Here is a 1,932-nt window from a genome sequence, read left to right as displayed (position 1 = left end):
TGCCAAGGCATTTTTTGTGTGCTTTTGTGCGAGCATGTGTCTGCATGTCTCATGTCATATATATGCACACAGATGGAGTGTCTGTTTGTGTGCATGTGCCTATATATGCCGGGGCGTTCCTACGTTTGTTTGCACATGCATGCATGTGAACCTCCCCCTATGCCTGTGTCTCTGTATATATATCTGTGTGTTTGTATATCTGCATGTACGCGTGTGCGTGCACTCATCGTTTGGCTTACTATTGCGCCGGTGTCTCGCTGCACTCCCATTGCTGCGGCAGGTGTCCATCGCCGTTTCACCTAGAGCCACTGTATGTGTGAGTGTGTATTCCAGAATACAATATCTATCACCTCCCGTACACGCCCTTTGTTTCTCCTGTGGCACTCGTGCCCCTTTTCACACTGCCATCCTATGCCCGGGCTATGCACGCCGTTTGTGTACTTTCATATCCACTTCGATGCCTGTAACATACATATATAGCATACGCTATATCCGCCTGTGCCGTCCGTTTGCTCTCACAAGGCACTCTCGCTAAAGGAGTGTCGAGACCGTTCTACCCTTCCCAATGAACGCAACTCGTGTTATTTGCATGAACATGTAAGCTCATCACGGGGATAGGCTCAAAGTCGACCCCTCATGCGTGCGCACATGCATGCTGGTCTTTGTTGCGTGATGTTGCTTGCGGCCGTGCCTATCACACCGTCTCTTTGTAGTTACCATAATCCATGTATGCATTTTTCGAAACACTATCCATTTACCTACCCCTGTACGTTCAATTGACTGCTCATCCGTACACGTGTGTACTTTCTATCCCATCTCATCACACGTAGGGTGTATGATGATCTCACCTACCCCTGTACATTCAATTGACTGCTCATTCGTACACGTGTGTACTTTCGATCCCATCTCATCACACGTAGGGTGTACGATGATGTGGTGCCCGTATTAGCCGAATGGAAGGCTAACGGAGTAGACGCGTACATATACTCATCTGGTAGCATTGCGGCGCAGAAACTGCTGTTCCAATACTCTGAGAAAGGGGACATACTGCCGTACTTCAGGTACCGGGAGTCTGCTACACCTCACATTCGATGCGTTGCCCTGACCGATTTAGGGGTTTAGGATTTAGGGTTTTAGTGTCCCTCCGCTAGTTAGTAGAGTATACTGTGGTATTATGGATATGTGTGATATCCGTATGTGTGTATGTATGTTTGTATTTATTTATAAATCGGTTGTTGAGTGGGCTTCCCCTAGTAACCCACATATATGTATGTATTTGTCATGTTGTAGAAGACCAGAGCATTGTAACAATACACGAAGTCGTGTTCCCAGCACATATGATCGATCAGAGGTCAGATGGCGCTTGCACCACTGGCCAATGAATTGAGCGCCCTGTTCATCCGTTGCCAAGCGTCCCACACTCATCGTCCCGTCCTAACTCATTCTACCTACCTTTGCTTATTACCTGGTGTTTCTGACCTCACATGATTCGATATACTATTCTGAAGCATGTGCACTCGCTTTTAATCTCATATCACCACATAGTGGTCATTTCGATACAACAATTGGTACCAAGCTCGAGCCATCATCCTATACAACCATCGCGAAGGAGATAGGTGTTTCCTCGCCTGCTCGGATCATGTTCTGCACTGACAATATAGCGGAGGCTGAGGCTGCGCGGAATGCGGGTAAGAATTAATATATCCGTACATATATATATCTATCTATATATATATATATATGTATGTATGTATGTATGTATGTATGTATGTATGTGTATGTATGTATGTATGTATGTATATATGTATATATGTGCGTATATATATATATATATGTATGTATTTATATTTATATATATTTATATATATATATATATATATGTATGTATATATATATATATATATATATATTATCACCAACCTACTACTATTG

At 43.6% G+C, this 1,932-nt stretch overlaps 1 protein-coding gene across 1 annotated transcript in view; it reads left to right on the top strand.

The window, feature by feature from the left end:
- Positions 1 to 1,061, top strand: part of SARC_11616 (hypothetical protein) — a gene marked incomplete at its 3' end in the record, with an annotated part of 7,652 nt that extends 6,591 nt beyond the window's left edge. Inside the window, exon 10 of the mRNA XM_014294292.1 lies at positions 921 to 1,061. Coding sequence (XP_014149767.1) covers positions 921 to 1,061 — 141 coding nt within the window. The remainder of the gene's footprint in view (positions 1 to 920) is intronic.
- Between the last annotated feature and the right edge of the window lie 871 nt (positions 1,062 to 1,932).

The sequence above is a fragment of the Sphaeroforma arctica genome (assembly GCF_001186125.1).
Source record: "Sphaeroforma arctica JP610 unplaced genomic scaffold supercont1.1787, whole genome shotgun sequence".
In the NCBI taxonomy this organism is placed as follows: domain Eukaryota; class Ichthyosporea; order Ichthyophonida; genus Sphaeroforma; species Sphaeroforma arctica.
This window is presented reverse-complemented; position numbering and strand designations above follow the sequence as displayed.